The sequence below is a fragment of the Lontra canadensis genome, unplaced genomic scaffold (genome assembly GCF_010015895.1).
Source record: "Lontra canadensis isolate GAN:19392208 unplaced genomic scaffold, GSC_riverotter_1.0 scaffold20, whole genome shotgun sequence".
NCBI classification, from domain to species: domain Eukaryota; kingdom Metazoa; phylum Chordata; class Mammalia; order Carnivora; family Mustelidae; genus Lontra; species Lontra canadensis.
This window is the reverse complement of record NW_022631014.1, coordinates 2,398,406-2,421,493: the sequence shown is the minus strand read 5'-3', so window position 1 is coordinate 2,421,493 and position 23,088 is coordinate 2,398,406. Positions and strand designations below refer to the sequence as shown.

The window sequence follows — 23,088 nt, the reverse complement described above, 5'->3', positions numbered from 1 at the left end:
GTCTTTACAGAAGTAATCAAGTTCAAGTGAGGTCATTAAGGTGAGTGCTAATCAACTATGACAGATGTCCTTATATAAATGGGGAAATCTTGACATAGCCACTCACACAGGGAAAATACTATGTGAGAATGAAAGTAGAGATCGGGATGATGCTTCTACAAGCAAGGAACACAGAAGATTGCCAGCAAACCTCTAGAAGCTAGGGCAGAGGCATGGAACAAATTCTTTCTCATAGCCCTCAGAAAAACCAACTCAACGGACCCTTTGATGGTAGATTTCCAGCCTCCAGAATGATGAAACAATAAATTTCTATTGGCTAAGCCGCTGGTTTGTGGTACTCTGTTGTGACAGCCCTAGCAAACTGAGACATCAAGATACTGTATTTGTAAAACGAACTATGCCATTTTAATTTTCTTTTTATGTTTTTGTTCTCCTCCAGCACTTTTCTTCCTGGGATCTATTTAATATGAAAATGGGCTTGATACAATGGAATATTATTCTACCATTAAAAAGAACAAATGAAATCTTGCCATTTGCAACAACATGGGTGGATCTAGAAAGCATAATGCCAAGGAAAAGAAGTCGGTCAGAGAAAGACAAATACCATATAATTTCACTTGTATGTGGAATTCAAGAAACAAAACAAAGGAAAAAAAGAGAGAGAGAGAGAAAGAGACAAACCAAGAAAGAGATTCTTTTTTTTTTTTTTTTAAGATTTTATTTATTTATTTACAGACAGAGATCACAAGTAGGCAGAGAGGCAGGCAGAGAGAGAGAGAGAGAGAGAGGAGGAAGCAGGCTCCCCGCTGAGCAGAGAGCCCAATATGGGGCTCGATCCCAGGACCCTGGGATCATGACCTGAGCCAAAGGCAGAGGCTTTAACCCACTGAGCCACCCAGGTGCCCTCAAAAGAGATTCTTAACCATGGAGGACTAACTAATGGTTACCAGAGGGGAGGTGGATGGAGAGACGGATGAAATAGGTGATGGGGATTAAGGATTGTACTTATACTGAACACTGGGTGATAAATGGAATTGTTGAATCATTATATTATACACCTGAGACAAATATAACACTATGTTAACTATACTGGAATTAAAATTTTTAAAAATAAAAAATAAATTAAAAGAAAAAGAAAACGGTCTTGAAAGATAAGATTTATGTAGCAAGGATATGCTAAGATTAACATATATAGGTTGGGGCTCATCAGCTAATCATGATGGTCTTCCATGATGGAGGATATAACTTTCTACCATTAAAAAACTTAGCCAAAAAGCTAGAGTCTGGAAGACAGAATACGACATGTGTGAAAGCTAAATCTAACCCGTTTTCTATTTTTGTGAATAAAGATGTATTAGGAGATGGCCCACCTACTCATTTACATACTTTCTAGGGTTGCTTCATACTATAACGACAGAGAGGAGTACATGAGACTTAGACTGTATGGTCTGCAATACATATAGTATTTACTATCTGGCCCTTTACAAAAAGGTGTGCCCATGGCCTATGCCAAAATACACTCCACTAAAAATACTGGGCTAAAATTTTAAGAAATCAATAAAAATAAAACAAAATAAAATAACTTAAATCCATTGAACATCCTGGACAAAACACCAAGATACTTAAATAGCAACACTTATAAGGTAAAATAATACTCTATGCCAGTATACAAGGGAATAATATCACTGAGTCAGTTAAATGAAGAAAATATGGACCAAAAGTTTAATTCTCAGCCAAAGTGATCTACAAGTCTAAAGGCCAAAGGCACACTGTTATTAAAATTCAAGAACCCAGGGAAAACCGTTCTCAGGAGCTCTTTCTGAGATGGCTCAGAGAACAAGCTTCAGGAAACCAAGAAAAGATTGTCCCTCTCCCTCTGCTCCTCCTCCTGCTTGCTTTTTCTCTCTCAAGTAAATTAATTAAATCATTAAAGAGAAAAAAATAAAGAAGGCACTTGATGTGATGAGTGCTAGATGTTGTATGTGAATGATGAATCACTGAATTCTACTCCAGAAACCAATATTGCAGGGGCACCTGGGTGGCTCAGATGATTAAGAGTCTGCCTTCGGCTCAGGTCACGAACTCCAGGTCCTGTGATCCAGCCCCATTTCAGGCTCCTGGCTGAGCAGGGAGTCTGCTTCTCCCTCTGCCTCTCCCCCCTGCTCCTGCTCTCTCTTTCTCTCTCTCTCAAATAAATAAACAAATAAATAAAACCAATATTTCATTGTTTAAGTTAAAATTAAAATTTGAATTAAAAAAAAAATTGTTCCAGGATTAAATGGACTAATATAAATAAAAGTTAAATATGTGAGAAAGTGCTTAATACACAGTAAATATTGCTTAAGTGTTAGTCATTATTATTCTTATAGTTGTCATCATTATTGACTTTTTAAAAGATTATATTCTCTTTAATAACTATATTTTAGAAGGGCTGTGTGTGTGTCTACATATAGATCTTTATATGTCTGTTTTCTCTTAATTATCTAGAAGAAATCAGAGTAACTCAGAGAGAAGGACGCATAATGTTGGAGCAGAGGTAAGAAAAGGGATCAGATGTGAACTATTCTTCCAAATCCCTTTATGGTTTTATTTTAATTTGGGCTGAATTACTCTGCATTGGGGCATGAATTCTTCTGGAGAATGCTATGTCCCACCCTTTTCCCTAGTCAAAAGAGGAAAACAGACCCTCCAGGGTGTAGACAATAAAGTTTTCCTGAAGAGGATAGGGGTGTTCAGCCTGTGAAGTATGAAGGAAGGGGCTGTCTTTAGGGTGGGGTAGAGAGGGAAAGGAGGGAGACTTATAGACTGAAAACATGACTAGGAGTTGGGGTTCTGCCAGTGAGAATGTCCTCCTTTGATTTTCCTCTGAATTCAGCGAACAGCCATATTTGCCATCCTGATATTAGTGTGTCAAGTCCCAACAGATGCCCTGAACATTTAGAGTGTTCTGCTGCACATCACCAGCCTCGGGTCTGGATATCAGAATTACAGGCCAGGGAAGGAAGAGAAAGAGCAGCCTTTTCCCATGAGGTCAGGAGAACAAGACAAGCATTGAGGTGCTGGTGGGCAAAGAAGCTCAATAGCAAATGGTTAAAATGTATCTAGAAAGAATAGAAACAAGCATCTCTTTTCTAAAGTAAATTAGGAGAAAATGCCTTCTACCAAGGCATTTTCTCCCTTCTATTGAGGGAAGACCCTTGAGGGCATATATTTATTATTAAAAATAATCAGAAATCCAGACATCCTCTGAAGTATCCATAGGTCCCTCAGATGATCAATTTCAATTCCAATCAGCAAGCACTTACTGTGAAACTAACGTTTGTTGGACACTGCCCTGAACTCAAGCTCTACACACTGGACATGTGGACCCAAGTAAGGCATAGGCTGTGCCATCAAAGATTCACTGTTGTATGTGGAGAGAGATATAAAAATAGCTAAAATACAGCCTGATTATCATAGAAGAGGCAGCAGTTTTCAATCACTTGTAACTGGATCAATTTATTGGCTCAAAATGTCAGGCAAATATCCAAATTGATTGGTTTAGAGGGGACTGGTGCCTTTAATGATTTCCACCCAAAGAGGTCTAAAAGTCTGCAAACATCTTATAAAACCCTGGGCTCAGGAAATTCTTTTAGGTGTTGACTCCCACAATGTGCTCCATATTTTCTACTTTTCTGGCCTCTAAAGTCTCCATCCTTTGGGTTTCCCATCTAGATTCCCCTCCTTGGCCTAAACCTTTCTCAGTGTTGCCACATTTGGATATCTGGGAAGACACTCGGATGGATTTGGAATCACCTGTACAAGGTGCCTGTTTGAGAAGGACAAGTCTGCAGTCAGCAGATAATTTAGACAAAGGACATCCCTTTTCACTTTGTTCCACTGATGATGGTTTTATCACTCCCAACCAGTCTGCATTCTCTGCGGCATCTCCTATTTTCTTCTATTTCAGGCGCTCTTTAGTGACTGTGGTATAATTACACAAAGCTGAAGTCCTTTTATTTTATCATATTTGCCACAAAGGCCTTATCTATTGACACTGGGAAGGATACAAAGGTCTGAACTATGTTTCTAATGTGAAAGCCTTAGATAGTCCATCCCTCCCAGAATGCTCTTCTCCATTAGTTCATACTACCATGTATCCAAAATTTACATGGTCAAAGACTGTCCTCCAAAGACAAATAAGTTATAAAAGAAGATGTAGTTCCCATGTTCAGGCTCCTATTCCTCTTCCTGACAGTGACCCCAAAACTGAGTACTGAGAGCAAAACACAGAGGCCTGAAGTGCTATAATCATCTGCAACACTCAGGAGAGCCTCCCAAAACAAATAATTACCAACCCACAACGTCAATAGTGCCAAAGTTGAGAAAACCTAAGTTAGAACGCAACTTGGATGTCGTGACAAAAAGACCCCAAAGTGAAATTATTCCAACAAGATGAGAATGTACTTGCTTTTGTCTGGGGTGAGGAGGATGGATCTGTAACAAGACCCAGGCTCCTTCCATATTATTGCTCTGCACTCCTCTATGGTGTCACCCTTGACAAATGGTTGAAGCTGCCTTTGTGGCTTCACCTGAACATTCTGACCCACATGTACTGCTTTGCTAGGGCTGCCCTAATGGAACACCACAGATGGGGTGTAGCCACAGAAATTTATTTTCTCACAATTCTGGAGGCTGAAAATGGAGGTCAGGGTGCTGATAGGGTTGTTTATTTCTTGAGGCCTCTCTCCTTGGCCTGTGGACGGCTGCCTTCTCACTGTCTTGACATAACCTTTCCTCTGTATGCCGTATCGTTGGTGTCTCTTCTTTTTATAAGGACACTAGTCATATTGGATGGGGGGGTGGGTCCCACCTTTATGATCTCATTTAACCCTAATTACCTCTTTAAAGACCCTCTCTCTGAATATAGTCACAGTGTGTGTTAGAGCTTCTAATGTGAATTTTGAGGACACACAATTCAGTCCACAACATAATGGGAAAGGAAGAGAAATTATAGGGCAAACAACTGTATTTTTTTAGGGATTTTTCCTAAGAGTTATGTAAGTCATTCTCTTGCATATCATCGACAAATATGACAAAACTTTGTCACACGTGCAGCCCAACTGCAAAATAGGTTGGGAAGTCTGATCTCTAGCTTGGTAGCCATGAGCACAGATAAATCTCAGACAGCAATGTTATTTTAGAAAAACTATTAGAAAAAGAGATAGAATTTTAGAAACTGAAAATGACAAATCTGTTCTAATTTTGATTTAGTGGTTCCTCAATATAATGCCTCTTGGATTCATCCCAACTACCAGGGCCCATGAGATAATGAAACCAGTTCCTACATAGCATTCCAGTACTGCAGATTCCAAACCCATCCTTACATCTTCTTTCATTTGAAAAGTGTCACAAAACTGCAGCCACAAGAAAACACTTCGTATTTCCTCAGTGGCAGCTTTGAGTCCAGGCAAATTTACTCCCACCCTGAATTACACCGTGTGTCTCTTATTTTTGTCTTTAAAAAAGTAGTGAGAAAGGCTCTGTGGCCAGGGAACTGGAGGAGAAAATGCCTATGCTGTTGCCCTTTAAATTAATTTCCTTCTCTGCCCATGAACACCTGAGCCTCTGCCTTAATGACTGAGGTTGAGATGTGGTTCTTAAAGGCATACAATTTGGAGAATATCCTGGATAAGATCATCTATTAATAATACATGAACAACTATCATATCTAATATGCATTTTAAGAATGACCTAGTAACATTGTAACACAACTTCTTTTAACATACATTCACTCAGTTAATATATTAACACTGAACAGTTAGAATTCTAATGCTAAACTTTCAAGCAGTTTATGCAGCTAATGGCTGAAAACCAGGCTACTGCCTGAGTCACTTGTGGAACTTCAGTAACAGTCTGTATATTTATGTGAAATGCCATTAACCCTAATGGGAGTGATGGATTCATTACTGAGTTGAAGGAAGGTGACCCTTCACAACTGCCCGAGGAGCACCCGTCTAAGAAAGCCACTCACCATTCTTCTTGTAGAACATAATTTCTCCTTTGAATTCCGTTTTCTCCTCCAGTGACTTTTCTATTTGAAGCATCAGCTGTTCATTGGTTTCAACTCCAAATAAGAATTTGCAGCTGCAACTCTTCTGCATGACTTCGGTCCGGGCGAATCCAGCGAGCTCACAGAAGCCATCAGAACAGTAGACTATGGGGAACCCCTTAGCCACCTGGGCATTCGCAAGGATGAAGTTGCTATCTGTAAAATGACAAGGAGACACTCAGCCACCACACCAGTGTGAGGAACTCTTTCTTTTCCATCAGTTTCAGTAACAAATTATGAGCTTGTGTACTTAGCTAACAGTGCATGTCCTGATGTGCTAGGGTGGGAAGACACTCCAAAACACGGAGCCGCGGAAGTGTGTAGTAAGCTCTGACTTTGGCTTGCATTTTGAAACACACTACAGAAGGAATACAGTATTCATTGGTCTGCTTCGAGGCACTTATTCCCCAGCTGGCAGTCCAGGTAGGACACTTTTGGGCATGGCTTCAGGTTCAAACCTTGAATCTGCCACTTGATGTATACATAAACTTGAACAAGTTATTCACACACTAACCTCCTGTTTCCTTAGGTTTGATTTCGCTAAAGGCAGACCCTGAACGGAGATTCAAGTGTAAGACATTTACTGGGCAGATAACTTCAGGAAGTAAGCAAGTGGGGAATTGAGAAAGGGAAGGAAAGAAAGGTAATAAAGGATAGGAGAAGAGGGTTTTACTGCTATGGCAGCTGAGGTCATATAGGGACCCTAGAAGTAACAGAGGACCCCAGCTTGGAATCTGCCCACTAAGGGAGAGAAAGGTATGTTGCTGGAATTAATGAGAAATGTACATAAGGTGCTTAGTGAAATCTCTGGTACAAATAAGTATTCAATAAAAATTGTTGAGTGTTAGTCACACCTTTATGGTTATTATTTTTCTAAGATTTTGTTTGTTTATTTATTTTTTTAAGAGAGAGAGACAGATAGTGAGAGAGAACAAGAGTGAGAAGAAGAAGGAGATAGAGGGAACCTGATGAGTAGGGAGCCAGACACAGGACTCAATCCCAGGACTCTGGGATGATGACCTGAGCCAGAGGCAGATGCTTAACTGACTGAGCCAGCCAGACGTTATGGTTATTATGTTAACAAGTAAGAATCAGAGGTTATTATGTTAACAAGTAAGAATCAGAGGACAATCAAAAATAGCAGAGTATTAGGTGCTTGGAGAGAACTCCAGGGGGACAGTGTGAGAAGCAATATTCAGGGAATGTTCCTGCTGGGTGAATTTCTTTTGATACCAATTTTGAGGTTTGGGTATGATATTTATAAGCAAAAAGATGCATATTGGAGATGGGCTGTCAGAGAAGGCATTTATAAAAACCTGTTCGTAGGAGACTTTAGGTTCAGAATGAATTAGGGACTATTATTAAATCATTCATTCATTCTCTCATAAAACAAATGTTGGACACTGTATCAGGTATCAGAGGCTGGGATTTTTAAAATAACACAAGTAAAAATGGAAAGAACCGCAGTATAAGTTGTTAAATGAAAAAAACAAGATTCAATATGTTATTAGATGAACTATTTGTCTGAAAATAAATAAACACACATGAACATGTATATGTGTATCCAAATATGAAATACTTGTGTGTACCTAAAAATAAGTGGAATAACTTAGCAACTGTAGCTATCTTTAGAGAGAGTGACTTTAGGTAAAGTGGTAGGCACACTTATTTTTACCATACACCTACTATACCCTTTGAATGTTATACTAAACGCTTTATATATTGCCTATTCAAAGAAACAGTATTTAAAAAAAAAAAAAAGTTTGCAGTAGACAGCCTGTCTTACATGCTATGAGAAAGGAGGAATTCTAGATACTTTCCAAAGGCCAGTAGGTCAAGCACTGCAATCTCTTCCGTGGGCTTCCTCATCCATTTTTAAAACATCTGTTTCACGTTTCCATAGTTGTCTATCAGCTGACTGAACCAAATCCACTCCATCCAGCTTTGCTCCAACCAACCCCTGAGCCCAGAATGCCAGTTCTAGTGCTCCCATCTACATGCTGCCTGAGTTGGGCTTGCTGGTCTGCCCTCCCAGTCACCCCCCTCCCTGTGGAGAAAAGCCAGAGCTAAAGCTCTACATTGGGAAGCCTTTGATGGCCTGTTATTTTGAAGCCATGGGAGTGAATTAAATTATCCGAGACCAATATTTAATTCTGCCACACTTTGCATAAGCATTTATTGACTGTGGACTACATGTTGGACTTTGTTCCAGGTGTAGAGACAAATAGTTTTTGCATGCAGTCTTTGCCCTTGAAAATCAGTAATGCACCTGCACGAGTTCCCAGTGAGGTCCAGATGTAGGCATCCTCCTACTGGGTTATGGTCTTTACCATAGATCCATAGATGGATCCCTCTTTAACCACAATTTCCCTTCCTCTTCCCTTTCTAAAACTGTGGTGGAGAGATTGTTTAGAAAATGCAAATACATCGCACAGGCAAAGTACTCAAACATCCTGAAGGAGCTTTTAATGCATTTTCAGAAACCATTTTTCAGTCGACTGCTGACATGTTTATTGACATTCTACTATATGCCAGGTGACTTGATTCTACCATATGGCAGGTCCTAGGGTGAGGTGAGAGTGGTTGTTAAAAGATGAAGAAGGGGGCGCCTGGGTGGCTCAGTGGGTTAAGCGGCTGCCTTCAGCTCGGGTCATGATCTTAGAGCCCTGGGATCGAGCCCCGCATCAGGTTTTCTGCTCAGCAGGGAGTCTGCATCCCCCCCCCCCCTCTGCCTGCCTCTCTGCCTACTTGTGATCTCTCTCTGTCAAATAAACTGAGCCACCCAGGTGCCCCATAAATAAAATCTTAAAAAAAAAAAAAGATGAAAAAGGTATAGTCTCTAGCTCTATATTACTACAATTTAATTAAAGAAATGCATGACTATCAATAACACTAAAACACAGCTTACGCTTTTGTACTAAATCAATGATACACAGAGAGTATGTACTACTAGAGTTGAGAGATTCAAGGTTCTAAAGTTTGAAAATGGTGAGCTTGGAGTAAGAAATAGGTGAAGGTGATTTAGCAAAAGTCCTGGAAGGTCAGAAGCAGATGCCTGGATGGAACAGGCAGAGGGTGGAGAAGCAGTCATTGGAGACGAGAATAAATGACACAGCATTTTGTCCTCAGGTCCAGTTTTCCCATTATTTAAAGGGCTACAGTAGTTTTCTTGTATAAGTGTTTGTCTGCTATACCCTTTCTCATCTTGCTTTATTTTCAACCCTTCTAGGGATGTATTTTAGTTGTGTCTTGCACATGCCATGTATTTAAATTTTTGAAAAGTACAATATGAAGGAGTGCCTGCGTGGCTCAGTCAGTTACGTGTCAGACTCTTGATTTCTGTTCAGGTCATGAACTCAGGGTCATGAGAGCATGGGGTTCTGCGCTGGGCATGGAGCCTGCTTGGGATTTTCTCTTTCCCTCTCCTGCTAACCCCTACCTTCAAAAAAAAAAAAAAAAAAGTATAATATGAAGATATGTCAATCAACCTGAGCTCAATAAATTTTACTTTTTATCATTTTTACCAACTTAATTTGTGCTTTTCTCCATTATGTTATTTTGCCTTTTCCATTCTTACAAATTAAGAACTATAACTTAGCTAAAAAATTATGCAATAATTAAATCATCAATAAACATCCGCCACAGATCATACATCCAGTATGCAGATTTTATTTCCCTCCTTCCCCAAAGAAGAAACACAAAACTTGAATTTCTTTTTTTTTAAAGATTTTATTTATTTATTTGACAGAGAGAGATCACGAATCAGGCAGAGAGGCAGGCAGAGAGAGAGGAGGAAGCAGGCTCCCCCCTGAGCAGAGAGCCCGACGCGGGGCTCGATCCCAGGACCCTGAGATCATGACCTGAGCCGAAGGCAGCGGCTTAACCCACTGAGCCACCCAGGCGCCCCAAAACTTGAATTTTTGTGATAACCATTCCCATTCATATAGTTTTTACCACTTTTATAAGTATCCTCACACAACATACTGCCTATTTTTCCCTGATTTTATGACATATATTTTAGTATTTCCTTCTACGTATTTCTTAGTGAGTTGGTTCTTTTATCAATTTCCTTAACATCCTTATAATTGTTTACATAAGAAGAGACCAGCTCTTCCTGAGCTACAATAAGCTTTTGAAAAAAGCTAAAGGAGTCACCAGATTGCCTGAACTGTGTGTTTTAATTGAGGATTATAGTGTGTTTGGGGTATTTAATTCTTCCTGCAAATATACTGCAAAAACAAAGCAAAAAAAAAAAAAAAAAGTCATGTATTTGGCCTTTCTGTTTATATTTAGCACTTGTCCTCGATATGTAATTGCATTTCAATTCCAAAGAGAATTTAGTGGCAGTCGGTGCCTCATAAAGCCTAGTGTGCGAGCTACATGAATAGTCCTTCTGTGTGGGAAAGAGTAGCTCCTCTTACCCAGCTATCTACTTGGAAACACGTGTTTTTCTGAATACCAGTCCTGGAATCTCCAAAGCAACATGACATTTACTTTAGAATTATGTAAAACAAAGCCATTGCCATAATGATTATGAACCCATCATGGGTATATCACTATCCATACAGATGCTACGAGTATTTAACCTTTTAAGGAATCAATTACACATATGTGATATGCATCTAAATGCCACACAGCTTTTCCCTGCTTGTTTCTAGGTCATCTTTTTGTGCAAATTCAGTTTTGAAGTGCCAGTAAACAGTAGGATCTAAATGTGTTTACACTTGAGGCAGTTGATTCTTTCTCTATGCTTCCTTAGCAAAAAGCTTCTGTAGATCATCAGAGGCAATCTCGGGGTTAGGAGAGACCCTGGTCCTTTGGTCAGACTTCCCAAAATATTGCACCATTTTCCACTCAAATGGAGATGTACTATTCTTGTCAAATTCCCAGGCTCTGTGGGAATGGTGGAAGAAATGGAAAGATAAAGAAGAAAAAAAAGAAAAGGTAAAGTCAAACCACTACTCTTTTCATCTTTATATGTGTCCCTATTTTCCTGAGAACACTGAGGACTGCAGAACTTTAGTTTCCAGCCCAAGGTGTGAAGCTAGGGATTAAAACCAGTTCTCTGTTTACTCTATACTGCATTCCTTCTGTAAAGAAGTGATTTGTTCTCTACTTCCAGCAGGAATGGTTAATCTAGAAAAGTCATTCTAGAAAATAGGTTAAAGCTAATTCTAGAAAAATGGATTCTAAAAAATTTTTACCTCTTCTGCTCTGTGAACAGCCCAAACCAATAGTTTATTTTCTCTACAGAGATCATTTATTACAAGATCATTGACATGTATCAACTCACCAATAAATAAATAAGTTAATAAAATGTCAAGTTCAGCTTTAAAGAAAAGTTCATTGATGACATCTCCCAAACCAGCCTGTGTCTATCAGCAACCTCTATGTCACCTCATTTCCTTCAGAAAGTCAGTATTTCAAAAACATGACAGGAACTTTCTTGGTTCCAAAATATTTTGCACAGGCTCACTCCAGACGCAAAGAACTGTAGCTGCGATTCAACAGATCAGGTTTCTGATCTCCTCATGCCTTTCAGTGTAGATCAGAGTCCTTCTAAAACTCTGTCATTAAAATATCCCTCCACTGGCTGAAGCCATAAATTTGTATTCCAAGGGACCTGGGGGCACTGATCTTAGTTCTATATTGTTTTTGAACATGTTTCATAAAATCTATCAAAATTTTGTCTTCTACTGTGTTGTATATTCATGTTTGAATGTTTTTGATTTGTTTTAATATGGTCCTGCCAAATGTTTAACTCATTTGAAACTTCAGGAAGGTGTGCTGTTTGTTTTCTGTGACTCTGTGCATACCATTTAGCACACCTCAACAGAACGTATGGTTGAGACTCACGACTCAAGGTAGACTAATGTGGGAAACAAAGACAAAAGAAAGAATTAAATTTCCCTACTGCCTACAGCCCACTGACAAGTCCTTGAAACAGGTAGAGTGACCTTCCTCTGAAGCGGGAGAGCGAGGTTCTTTTCTCACAGTCAAAGAATGAATTTCGCAGACAAAGCGGAGTGAATAAAGTGATAGAGTTTTATTAAAGGAAGATACAGAAAAAGCTCTTGAGCGAGAGAGGGGTCCCGACAGGGTTGCCAACATGGGCCACCACTGACAGTCTTTTATTTAGAACTGACCAGAGAGCTTATCATTCTTGTGATGTCTTGGCTTAAGACAGGACTGGTGATAACATCTTTAATGGCTTAGTTCTTTTTTGGGTCTGGCTATTCTTTGTTCATCATAGGTGACTGTCATAAAAAAGACACCCCTTCACACACATCTAGGGCATGGTGGTCTGGTTTGTTCCCTTACCTCTGGTTTCCTTACACCTCAGCATTTTGGAGATTTCTGTAAATCTAATCCTACAGCCCCCTGCCTATCTCTCCCTATCTAGACCCACCTGTCCCTTACTCACCTCTGGGAGCTCAGCTGCCTCAATGTCAATACTTTATTAAGGGCAAAAGGCAAACTTTTGCTTTTTTTATTTGCCCGTATTATCCCGATCCCTGGAATCCTGTATGTCTTCTGTAACATATAGAATTTCCTTTGGAAATTTCCTTTATCCCTACCCTTCCCAACAAGATATGTTAGCAATCATTCTCGAAGCTTATGGTCCATCTGAAGGGTCTCATGACTGAGTTTTTACTAAGCAATAATAAAACAATATTTTCCTAACAATAGCTAGCCCCCTCCGGGTCCTAAAAACCTTGTTCCCAAAATACTTTGGAGGTTTGTACTGTCCCTAACCCTGTTCCAACTTGAAAGTATATAACCAGTCACCCATCACAACCCCAGTGCCTCTTTCTCTGCCCATGTGTCCTGCCCCAGAGCTTTAATAAAACCATCTTTTTGCACCGAAGACATCTCAAGAATTCTTTCTTGACCAATTGGTATAAACCCCAACATTTCTACATCATAGATTAGTACATGATCAAAAGGATTAGGCAGATCCAAATTAATCTGTCTCAGAGGCCTCAAATACTTCAAGACAACCATCTCAGTATCCAGACTAAAAATTCTTCATTATGGCAGATTCCTGGAATTGCTCAAACCAAAGTCGGTGATACTTGACGTCAAGAAGGAACCTGTATTCCTTGGTTCTTTCTGCTCATGACACAGAAAGAGAGACTCTGATGGTCCAAATCTATTTCTGAAATGTGCTTCTGGTATTGGTTCTCTTTTAAAACCAAATCTTTCATCGTGCTAGTGAGTACTCTATGAGCATATTCTGCAGACAAAGCAGATGGGTAAATTTGAATCCTCACATTCTTACAGAGAACAAGAAACAAACATGAACTTTTAACCTTCATTTAGGAGTTGCTCCCATGCTCTCTGAATAACATTTACATACAGGTCCAAGAAAGACAACATCAGTACCCCTCATGATACTGATCACGGTCATATCGACAGAATACTTTATTCAGGCGGGTAGAATATGAATGTCTCTGACTTTAAAATATTTAAGCCATCTTTGCACTTTATATTGATTTCAAGCAGCTTAATTGTATCATTTCCAAGTATGATGGCATCTTTATTAGATTGATGGTACCAGTTGCAAGCTGAAATCCTCAGTGTGCCTGGTACCCAAATTTGGAGGTTGCTTAGATTGGGGACTTTTCTAACCTTATTTAAAAGAAAAAAAAAGCAGATGAAAAATTTGCAAAGAGGAATTCTCATGGTCCTTGCCAACTATGCATCACCTAGTCGCATGCTTCAGATGGTCATATTAGTACCTTTATTTATTTATGATTTGATTTTTTCTAAAAAAAACTGTATGAATTATCATGCCAGACAGACAAAAACGAGAGGAACACTGTCACAAAGCAAAGCTCAAAGCTAGAAGTCTAGTGCTGAAGCTGTAGTAGAAAGCCATAAGCTGTATCTGTCCATGAGAGTATCTTGCTTTTCTCAGTCCAGTAAAGAAACAAACACACAGACAAATATAAACAAACGTGCTTTTCCATCTTGCCACTGAGAGTGCACTCCTAGGCCAGCAACATCAGCCTCAGCTGGGAACTTCTGGGAAATGTGGACTCTCAAGCCTCACCCCAGATCCCCTAAATTACAGTCTGTACCTTATCCAGATTCATATGCACATTCCTAGTGGAGAAGCTCTTTTAGAATATCACTGGAGAGGTAGCCAAGAGCCTAGTGACAGTAAAGCACTGAGGGAGGGCACCTAGGTGGCTCAGGATAAAAACAGAAAACAAACCAAAATAAAACAAAATTTCTTTCTCATTGTACGTACCCTTTTTAAATTGTGAATTTTGTACCATATGCATGTAACACCTATTCAAAAGTATCTTCTTAAAGTTTATTTCACCATTCATTTAATGGCTGAATAAAAACAACTCAGTTAAAGATAGGTGGTAAACTTGATGAAGTTTAAAAAAGTCTAGATAAATAAATACTGAAATTTCCATAAAGATAAAAGCTCTTTAAGACAAATACATGTTAGGCAAATTTAGTACACTTTTTTTTTTAATGATTTTATTTATTTATTTGACACAAAGAGAGAAATCACAAATAGGCAGAGAGGCAGGCAGAGAGAGGAGGAAGCAGGCTCCCCGCTAGGCAGAGAGCCCGATGCAGGGGTCGACCCCAGGACCCTGAGACCATGACCGGAACCAAAGGCGGAGGCTTAATCCACTGAGCCACCCAGGTGTCCCAAATTTAGTACACCTTTTATCATAAGTTGGTAAATAGCAGAATCACTAAATTTTACAAATTCCACTTTTTCAGTGGTGTGAGCTTCAGTATTGAGCTATATTAATTCTCAGGCGTATGTCTCTTAAGAGTTCAGGAAATGAGTTTAATTTTGAAAAACAATGATTCTGACCCATTACAAGGTGAAAGGATTTATCAAAAGTAAAATGAATGAGGGAGAAACTTCAGCAAACCTCACAGACAATAATAAAATGTATATCGTGTTTTATCCACAATTGATTCCCTACAAACACATTTGAAATAATGTTAAAATGTGCCTTACTTTTCTCTAGGTCTTTGTCTTACAGAGTTCACCTTTTAGACAAAATGGTCTTTCCACATCATTGGTTTACTTTAAAAAAAAATTAGTATTACTATCTATACTCTGCCATTGGGATGTACACGCCAAGGAACGGGGGTTTGGTTTATGTGTTCATTAATGTAGTCATAACTTCTAGAACAGCGCCTGGAGTACAGTAGATGCTTGGCAATTATTAAAAACATGACTAAAATAAACATGTAGCCTATAAGCTCTTAAGAAAGCATACCAAAAGAAGTCAATGTCGTTTAGCTCAATCTCTTGTGTTTATCAAGTAGCAGGGATCATTTATTACCACCCTCTTTGTTTTAAAGATAAAACTAGTTTGGTCCCTAACAACTCGTCCTGTGCTCCCATTTTTCATCCTGACGTGCTACTTTTAGTACAGTCTTTGGTAAGCAGAAATAGACAATTTCATCTTCTATTAGAAAATCAATTAAGCAAAAACAGTCAGTTAAATGATGTTCAACAAAGCCCTTTCCCCTAAATATAAAATGAAGACATTATAAGGCACTTCTACTTAGTAAAGAAAACTACCAGGTGAACAACATGAATTAAGCACTTTGGAATCATTAGGGACTCTTTAGAGTCATTAAGAAGCTACTTTCTTATTTTCTAACCCAGGATGCTGCATTTGGGCCACTACCCTAGTGAAGAAGGGAGGCTAACCAGTTCCAAATCGGGCCTAGTGAAAAGACCTAGGTCTGTAGTAAACATCTCTGCATTTGCGTATCTATTCTATCTTAATTTGCATATCATCATCTCTTCATTTGCATATTTGTAACTCTTGTCCCACCCTACCTCCCTCCCCAAAATCAATTATGAACCTTGGGTGAGCCTCCTGGGAAGAACAAGTCTTTTCCCTGCTTTTGCTAAGAGCACAGGAAGAGAAAGCTCAGTGTTCATTCTTTCCCCCTTTTGAACATACACACCGTATGATTCAACACTGCCAACTCCCCCCAGAAGAAGGGTAAGGCAGCTGGATGAAAACTGACTGTGGGGGAAAAAATTTAAAAACAAAAAACAAAACAAAACAAAACAAAAAACTGGGTAAGTTTTCTGCCTTGGTAGTCGTGGGGCCTGAATTTTCTGGCCCAATTCTCATTTAGTATAATTTTATTCTCTTAAATAAATGTAAATTACCAAATATGTAGCTAATCGTGGTTTAAATTTTACACATTTGTACAAGTTTTCTTAGCAGTTTGTTTAAAGACACAGTAAGACCCCGTGACAATATTTTTGTTCTGACAAACTTATTTATTTTAGCATCTCATTTATCCTATTGAAAGGCAGAACAGACTACATGGAACCCAGCAAATGAAACCAGCCATATTCTATGAATACCCAGATTCCCAAAATATTTAATTTAACTTGTCCCCTGGTTATCTCCTAGCGCAACCTAGTTTGCTCGCAATTATGTTTAATTCAAAGAATATTTCCTTTTCATTTCAAACAGACTGGAACAGGATCTTTACTTCAAACATACATAAATGTTTTTTAAAAGTGATTAAATCAGCCATATTTTGTTATTTTTTACACTTAAAGGCCTTTTAATTTTGAATTTTTGAAGACACACCAAATAGATGAGTATGTCCAGTGCCCCAGGATGGACTGGCTTCTCTCTCCCCATTCAAGGGGAGATGTTTATATTCTGTGGGAGCTAATGCAATTCAAATGTTTTTCATAATTTGGTAGCACTTTCCAGAACCTCCTCTGTCTACTGCATAATCTTCTCGGCTTCACAGTCCTCATGTTAGATTAAACAGGAAAGACGAGCGGTTTGCAAGAGATGATTGTTGTTAAATAGCAGGAAACACAAGAGTAAACTAATCTGATAGTTGCAGACAGTCCACGGCCGTAATAATAGTACATTTATTCTAGTGTCTTTGTAATAAGGCAGAGACAGTGCGAAACTTTAATTAAGGTGATACTTGCTAGAGACAGATCTCTGAGAATTTGTAGAGGAGGTGGCGGCTAGGGGAAGATGGCAAAAACTGAGAAGCAAACCAACAAAGGTGAATGTTGCCTCTGCTTTGGGAAACAGAGAGGAACAGAAAGGAGGCAGTGAATAAACTAGACAGGCAGAAATAAAGCAGATAAGAGCTGCTGTTTATTAAACAGCTGTGATATGCCAGGCACTCTGGCCAGACGTTTTGCATTTTAAATATCTGACCCTCACAAGAGCATCTTACTGTCAGTGTCATTAGAGATGGAGGGACTTCTGCTCAGAAAGGCTGAATAACCTAAAAATGCTCCACGGCACGTTAAAATATCCTTAGGGCTACAATATTCCTGATCTCGGTGCACTGAGGACAGGCAGAGGAGAGTAAAGTTACGATCTGAATAAGGGTTCCCTGTCACCAAGTCCAGTGCTTCTCCAAGTTCAGCCCTGTTTCACCTGGTCCATGGAAATCTTCTAGTTTACTTCTTAAGGTTGCAGTTTCACAGACCTGGGGGTCTATTAAATTAGAACCTCCAAGGTATGGGAGCCTAGGATCTGCATTTTAAACCAAACCACTGGGTTTGGTTTATTACACAAAAAATTGAGACATTCTGCCTAATGGATGGAGGTTCTGATTATATACCCTAACTCCAATTTGAGAAGGTGGTATCCCCTTTGCAGATGAGTACATACTCAATCTTTAAGGTGTAGGATTCCATTCTATATCATAATGCCTTTGATTTTACAGATTTCTGTAATTCCTAGAGAGACTTTCATTAACGAACTCAGTGCATAAAACTAAAGAAGCTCAAAGTTTGGGGAGGATTATGCAGGTCAATATATCACCTAATGCCCAGCCCATAATCCTTTAATCTTCCTCCACAATATCCTATCTTGTGGTTGCCCGAGTGCCCCAATGATGGGACACCACTGTTTCATGAACCAGCGAAAGGCACTGACCTATCCACATATAGTTGTAACACCTACTCTTGGTCTTACTACCTAGAATACTCTTTGTAAGGCAAATTTTGCCTACCATTCTCCCATTTTGTTTTATTTTTTAAAAGGGAGGTTGAGGAACAGAGCAAGAGAGAATCTTAAGCAGGCTCCATGGTCAGGGCAGAGCCTGAGAGGGAGCTCAATCTCACAAACCTGAGATCGTGACCTAAGCCAAAAAGAGTCAGAGGCTTAACAAAGCCACCCAGGTGCCCTGCCACTCTACCATTTTTTTTTAAATTTTATTTATTTATTTGACAGAGATCACAAGTAGGGAGAGAGGGAGAAGCAGGCTCCCCGCTGAGCAGAGAGCCCGATGCGGGGCTCAATCCCAGGACTCTGGGATCATGACCTGAGCTGAAGGCAGAGGCTTTAACCCACTGAGCCACCCAGGTGCCCCTCTACCATTTTAACATCTTTAAAGGACTTCCACTGCAGTGGAATGAAACTCAAACACCCTCTACCATGGTCTATAATATGCTACTAAGATTTCACTTACTCTTTTCCTGGTATCTGACATTTAAGAATATCAGAGCTGTTCTTCTCAGCTCTTTCCAGTGGCATCTGGGTGGCTCAGTTGGTGGAGCATCTTGGTTTTTGCTCAGGTCATGGTCTCATGGGTCCTGGGATCAAGTCCCCCCATGGAGCCGCAAGCTCAGCAGGGAGTCTGTCTGAGATTCTCTCCCTCTGCCCCTCCCCCTGTTCACATGCACTCTCTCTGTGTCTCTCTAAAATAAAGAAATAAATCTTTAAGCAAACAAAGAAAAAAGGATGGTCTTCCCAGCTCCTTCCTGCCTTCAGGCTTTTTGCTCATGCATTTCCTCTCCCAATGATTCATCTTTAGGTCTCAATTAAATTGTCCACTTTTCAGAAGATTTTTTCCTGACCACCTTATCTAAATAAATCACCCCCCATTATTCTCTATTACTGTAACTTCTTTCTCCTTTAAGAGTATTACTTTTTTTTTTAAGATTTTATTTATTTATTATGTCAGAGGGAGAAAGAGCTGGCACAAGCAGAGGGAATAGCAGGCAGAGGGAGAAGCAGGCTCCCCACTGAGCAAGTATCCCGACATGGGACTCGATCCCAGGACCCCAGGATCATGGCCTGCGCAGTAAGGCAGACACTTAATTGACTGAGCCACCCAGGCATCCTGAGTATTACCACTTTTAATGATATTTCAACACACCTCTTTGTTTATGATTTATTAACCACTCACACTCAAACTGACTACACACAAAAACTACAAACACTTACAAAACTATAAACTCCATAAGGAAATTATCTGTCTTATTGTATATCCTATCATCAAACATGCTATGTGGGTGTATATTTTTTTTCCAAATGAACGTTATCTAAGATACGCAGGCATGTGCGCACATACGCTCACTCTGACATTTTCTTCCTCAGTGAAATGGTACCAGTATGTCTGGGTTCTGCTGTCCTGATACTATGGAGGTCACCTAAACATAGAAAACTGTCTTTTCAGAAGAAATCTCATTTCTGTTGATGTTTAGATTTTATATGAAACACCTTTTAGACCTAAGTCGTGAGGTGGTATACATATAACATATCTAGTTGACATTTTACACTTTGGATGAACATTAGTCTATATACCAGATATCTTAAAATTGGATTCTAGCTCTCTCAGTAATAAACTGTGTGAACATGTCCAAGTCACTTCCTCTTTCTGGGCCTTACTTATCTCATATGGAAAGTGAGGGGGCTCATATCCAAGATCCTTTCTATCTCAGACACATGGTGGTTCAATGAATTATAGGTACAGAAGTATGTGTCAACAGTGACTAGAATTTAGTGACTGTAATAAATGACTTAAAACACTATACAATTTTAATTTTAATGTTATGAATCAAAGGAAGGAAGGAAAGAAGGAAGGAATGAAGGAAAGAAGAAAAGAGTAAAGACAGACAAAAAGAAAAAGACCGTGAATATTAGACTCTAGTAAAAGAAGCATCTTAAAACAACACAGAATGTCTCAAACTAAAATTCTTCTGCAAGGGCGCCTGGGTGGCTCAGTGGGTTAAGCCTCTGCCTTCGGCTCAGGTCAGGATCTCCGCATCCTGAGATTGAGCCCTGCATCGGGCTCTCTGCTCAGTGGGGAGCTTGCTTCCCTCTTTTCTCTGCCTGGCTCTCTGACTACTTGTGATCTCTCTCTGTCAAATAAATAAATAAAATCTTTAAAAAATAAATAAATAAAATAAAATAAAATTCTTCTGCACTTTCAGGAAAGGGTTTGCATGAGGTACTAGTATACACTTAGAGCCAGAGCCAAATTCTGCCACATTTTACTTTTGAGGAGGAGATAAACTAACTTTTCTGAACTTTAAAGTCTTCCTCTTGTGAAAGAGAAGGTGATTTTTCCTTCACATAAAATACCTAACCTGATGCCTGGGGGTGGAAGACATTACTCAATAAATCATAACTTTATTATTTCCTTAATTATTTTCAAATATTTCCCTCTCTGGGACTTGACACTCAGATCAGTTAAAAACTGTATTGATTTTTGATTCAGGAAAATAATTTATATTGTATTCTAATTCGGGGGATACATTCATCATTCATTCAACAAATATTTATTAATCACATATGTGCCAGGCATTGTGCTAAGTATTGAGGGAAGAAAGGAGAGAGGGAGAGAGGGAGGAAGGAAGGAAGGAAAAAGGGGAAGGAAGGAAGGAAGGAAAAGAGGGAGGGAGGGAGGCAGGGAGGGAGGGAGGGAAATATGGAAGGAAACGTGAGATGGTGACAAAAGCTATGAAAGCAAAACACAGCAAGGTGGGAGAATTGGGAATGATGAGTGAGAATTTTTTTCATTAGTGTAATTTAAATTACCATTATCAGGAAAACTTCCCTGATAAAGTAACTTTTGAAGGGAGATCTAAGGGAAATAAAGGGTGATCCATGTGGATACATAAAGTACTTTCAGGCAGAAGAAAGAACAAGTTCAAAGACACTGAGATGGGAATATGCTTGGTAGGTTTGTGGAATAGCAGATAGAGTCCAGGGGATGGAACACAGTGATCAAGGAGAATCTTGGTGGAGATGAGGTCACAGAGGTAGTGTGGGCGAGCCTTCCAGATAATTGAAGGAGAATAAGCCTCGGTAAGGGCTCTAGATTTTGCTGAGTGTAATGGGATGGCCTGGGTTCATGTCAAGGGGTAACTTTATTCTGACCTCTATAATGAAAGGACCATTCTGTCTATTTTGTATAGAATAGACCGTGGGAGAACATGGACCAGACTGAGAACAGTCAGAGGCTATCCCAAGAGTCTATTTAAAAAGAGATGATTTAGACCAGGCTGGTAGCAATGGCTGTGGTGAGAAGAGGCTAGACCTGAGGCATCTTTAAGAATAGCTGAAAGCATTCGCCAATGGATTCAATTGGAATGGGAGAGGAAAAAAAGAATCAAGAAGTGATGCCAGTGATTCTGAATTAGAGACTAGAAGGGTAGAGGCGCATTTTATGAGAAGGGGTAAAAAAAGGAACCCTGCAGATTTGAGAGATTTCAAGAGTTTGGTCTACATATGCTAATATTAAGAAGCCCATTAGGCTTCCCAGAGAAGATGTGAAGTAGGAGGCTGAATAAATGAGTCTGAAGTTTGAAGAAGATATCCATACCAAAGATATAAATGTGGACTTGGCAGGAATGAGCTCATTCAGAAAATGAGTATAAGCAAAGCAAAGATGAGGTCTGGACACTAAGGACAGGAAATGTCAACATCGAAAGGTTGGAAAATTCAGGAGAAGCCATCAAACAAGAGTACAAAGAGGGGCCCATCAGGTGGAAGGAGAACCGAACAGGTCATGAGAGTAGGCAAACTAATCACAAGGTCAATGCTAAGTACATTCCATGTTCTAAATATGATTTGGAGTACAGATTTTTAAATGAATCAATATAATCATTTTTTGAGTCAGGAGACTCCGGAGAAGATGTTCGCTGTGACACTGTACACTCTACGGAGAAGAATGACCTTGAAGCTACCAGTATGACTTCCACCCCATTTCCCTGCCTTGGTTAAGAGCAGATATGTGAGATAAGGTGCTAGATAAATTGATGTTATTCCGAAGTTAGTTCAAATGAATTTATCTTTACTATAAATGTATCCTTTCATCATCAAGCTAATTGGCCATACTGGAAAGCATCAGGAAACCAGAGAAGAAATAAAAATATTGGCCATCATTCAGCCCTTCTCAGTTGGTAATACTGGTAATGATTTTAAACTAGTTTCTAAAAATTTTTGCTGGTTACACATTAAACAATCATGAATAATCATATAATGGGTGAAACTGGTTTTATTCACTTGTCATTACATGGCCAAGTTAGTACGTTCTGTCCAATGAGACATTTGGATAAATCAGTTTGAAGATATCCAGTAAGATATGAAAAGAGAACTGCTCTTTTTCTTAAGATATTTATTTATTTATTTATTTATTTAACAGAGAGAGCAAGAGATCACAAGTAGGCAGAGAGGCAGGCAGAGAGAGGGGGGAAGCAGGCTTCCTGCCGAGCAGAGAGCCCACTGCAGGGCTCGATCCCAGGACCCTGAGATCATGCCCCGAGCTGAAGGCAGAGTCTTAACCCCCTGAGCCACCCAGGCGCCCCAAAAGAACTGTTCTGACCATCCAGGCCATTGTGCCCTTTTACTTTCTCTTACTCCTCATTTCTGCCTTGCAACTTAGTTGTGGAATCTAGAGCTATGTCAGTCATTTGAGACCCTGGGACAGCTTTTCTGCATTTGGTTGAACTAATGGATGGGAAAAGGTCTGGATTTTTTACATCTCTGACTAGCAAAACTAATGTCAGCATATATATTTAAAGTAGTTATGGGTAAAATACATAAGCGTGTGTGTACTTATTGTCATTTTGTTACATGTTTTCTGGCTATTTTTGTAGTTCCTCTATTTATTCTCTTTTGCTCTTTTTTTGTAGTTTGATGACTTTCTTCAGTGGTATGCTTATATTCTTTTCTCTTTCTCCTTTGTGTCTTTTTTTTTTTTTTTTT

The 23,088-nt window shown here is 39.4% G+C and overlaps 1 protein-coding gene across 1 annotated transcript in view; it reads right to left on the bottom strand.

Annotated features, from left to right (window-relative positions):
* KCNH8 (potassium voltage-gated channel subfamily H member 8) overlaps nt 1–23,088 on the bottom strand; it is a 391,780-nt gene that overhangs the window by 252,892 nt on the left and 115,800 nt on the right. The window contains exon 2 of the mRNA XM_032860933.1: nt 6,014–6,247. Within this exon, the coding sequence (XP_032716824.1) occupies nt 6,014–6,247 (234 nt within the window). The remainder of the gene's footprint in view (nt 1–6,013; nt 6,248–23,088) is intronic.